Source organism: Fukomys damarensis, unplaced genomic scaffold, assembly GCF_012274545.1.
Source record: "Fukomys damarensis isolate Sample0158 unplaced genomic scaffold, DMR_v1.0_HiC HiC_scaffold_17, whole genome shotgun sequence".
Lineage (NCBI taxonomy): Eukaryota > Metazoa > Chordata > Mammalia > Rodentia > Bathyergidae > Fukomys > Fukomys damarensis.
This window is the reverse complement of record NW_022900929.1, coordinates 81510834-81512634: the sequence shown is the minus strand read 5'-3', so window position 1 is coordinate 81512634 and position 1801 is coordinate 81510834. Positions and strand designations below refer to the sequence as shown.

Below are 1801 nucleotides of genomic sequence, written 5' to 3'. Positions count from 1 at the left end.
GCCCCTCCAGTCCTCTCCCTCGTCCTCTTCCCCCCCAGTGTGCTCTGTGCTGTGTCTTAATCACAGAGCTCCGAGTCTGGGGACTGATGTCCCTTCTGAAACTGAAGGGTCTCTGTGCTGTCAGCAGCCCCCCGAGGCCTGGTATGACTCTAGGCTGGCCACAGATACTGCCGCAACAGAGGAGCAAAGCTGAGAACTTTGAAAAGCAGCACTATCTGTCGTGTAAATGTACAAGATCCCAGTGATGCATGTAACTATACTGTATACTTACAAAGTACCGATAAACTCAATGAAAACACAAACAAGCAAAAACAAGCAACAAAACAGAGCACTACCTTCTCCCAGTCAGGAGCTGGGCCTCCAAATCAAAGCTCTGAGGGCCCGGACTTGCTCTAGGCTCCCGGCGTGTAGTGACAGACGGAAGTCATGCATCAGAAGTTCCTGCTGCCGGCTTCACCTGTGTCTCCTTGCGGAACTTTCACTTCCACCCTAGCTGAGTGAGACCTTGGTTCCGAGTGGGTCCATCTGAAAGATCCCATTTCCCAGAAAGGTTATGTTCGAAGGTGCCGACTGTGAGGGCTCCAGAGCGTCTCTTGGGGGCTGCATGGCCTCGAGGTGTGGCTGACACACAGTCCTGGAGCCTCCTCCAAACCCAGACGAAGCCACCACATTTTCTCCATCCTGAGATGACCCAGTTTATCAGATCAGTTGTGTTTCGCTTATCAAACATGGAACACTTTGGGCCTTTATTTTTTCAGATTTTTCCCTTTCATCCCCATCTGCTCTCCTTTGGGGACTCCAGGCCACTCCCGCAGTGACCATCTCTTCCCACCAGGTCCTGTGTCCTCAGGGTAAGTCAGCTGTGAACTCATCGCTGGGCGAATCCGCTGACGAGTGTCCGCCCCATGGTCCGGTAACCTCCTGAACACCCCGCGCCCTGCGTGCGTGAGGCCGTGGGGGCAGCTGGATACAAATCAGTACAGTCTCACTAAGTTGCTGAGCTGTCCAGGCTGCAATCCTCCTGCAAGTGCCTCTAGACGCCTCTTGTATTTGAATTACTGTAGTCTCTTGACCACAGTGGGACTTCTGGGTCCACCGTTACAGGCACGCAGTGCCACACCCGCTGTGCGAGAGCGGTAGAGGCGATGGCTGTGAATGTTTCTGGTTCTCTAAGCAGCGGCAGATCCCAGGGCTGACAGGCACTTCTCTTCAGAGCTCCCGTGTGAGCATCCGCTGACCTCTGCTGCCTCAGGGTCCCCTCGGACGCCTCTTGTCTCAGGTCGAGCTCCCCAGAGCCTTCTGGCATCTCTTGCGCAGGGCTCTGTCTGCCACCACTCAGTTACTCAGGGTGGAGACTGCACCCACGGCTCCCGGCTCCTGTGGCTGCCTGCTCTGTGCTGTTACAGTCGGGCCTCGGTGCACACCCTCCATGCTGTGCTCCCGTCCACGTGTGGGCAGCCAGGGGTTCCCTCTTTCCAGCGTCCTCTCTCTGTGGAAGCGTTGCAGGGTGTGGTGGACGTGACCCCACCCAGCCCAGGGGGAAGAGGCCCTGCTTCTTGTTGCACCTGACTGGTGGTCGCCCAAGGGCGTAAGGAGGTCCCCACAGAGTCCAGTGCCCGCCCTGGCCTCCCAGTCCTGTTCTTTCCATCCAGGGACCACACTGCCCTCAGCTGTACAGGCCGGCCGGTGTTGCTGTGGTGCTGCCGCCCCGTTATGAAGCACACAGGGCCCCTTAACCGTTCTCGGAACAGAAAGGCCTGAGCTTCCTGAGCACACAGGTGTTTGTCCCAGAGAGCTCTGT

At 57.0% G+C, this 1801-nt stretch overlaps 1 protein-coding gene across 1 annotated transcript in view; it reads right to left on the bottom strand.

Moving 5' to 3' along the window:
- The window catches only part of LOC117286579 (synaptojanin-1-like), a 5152-nt gene extending 3846 nt beyond the window's left edge, over positions 1 to 1306 (bottom strand). The window contains exon 1 of the mRNA XM_033765330.1: positions 1103 to 1306. Coding sequence (XP_033621221.1) covers positions 1103 to 1306 — 204 coding nt within the window. The remainder of the gene's footprint in view (positions 1 to 1102) is intronic.
- Between the last annotated feature and the right edge of the window lie 495 nt (positions 1307 to 1801).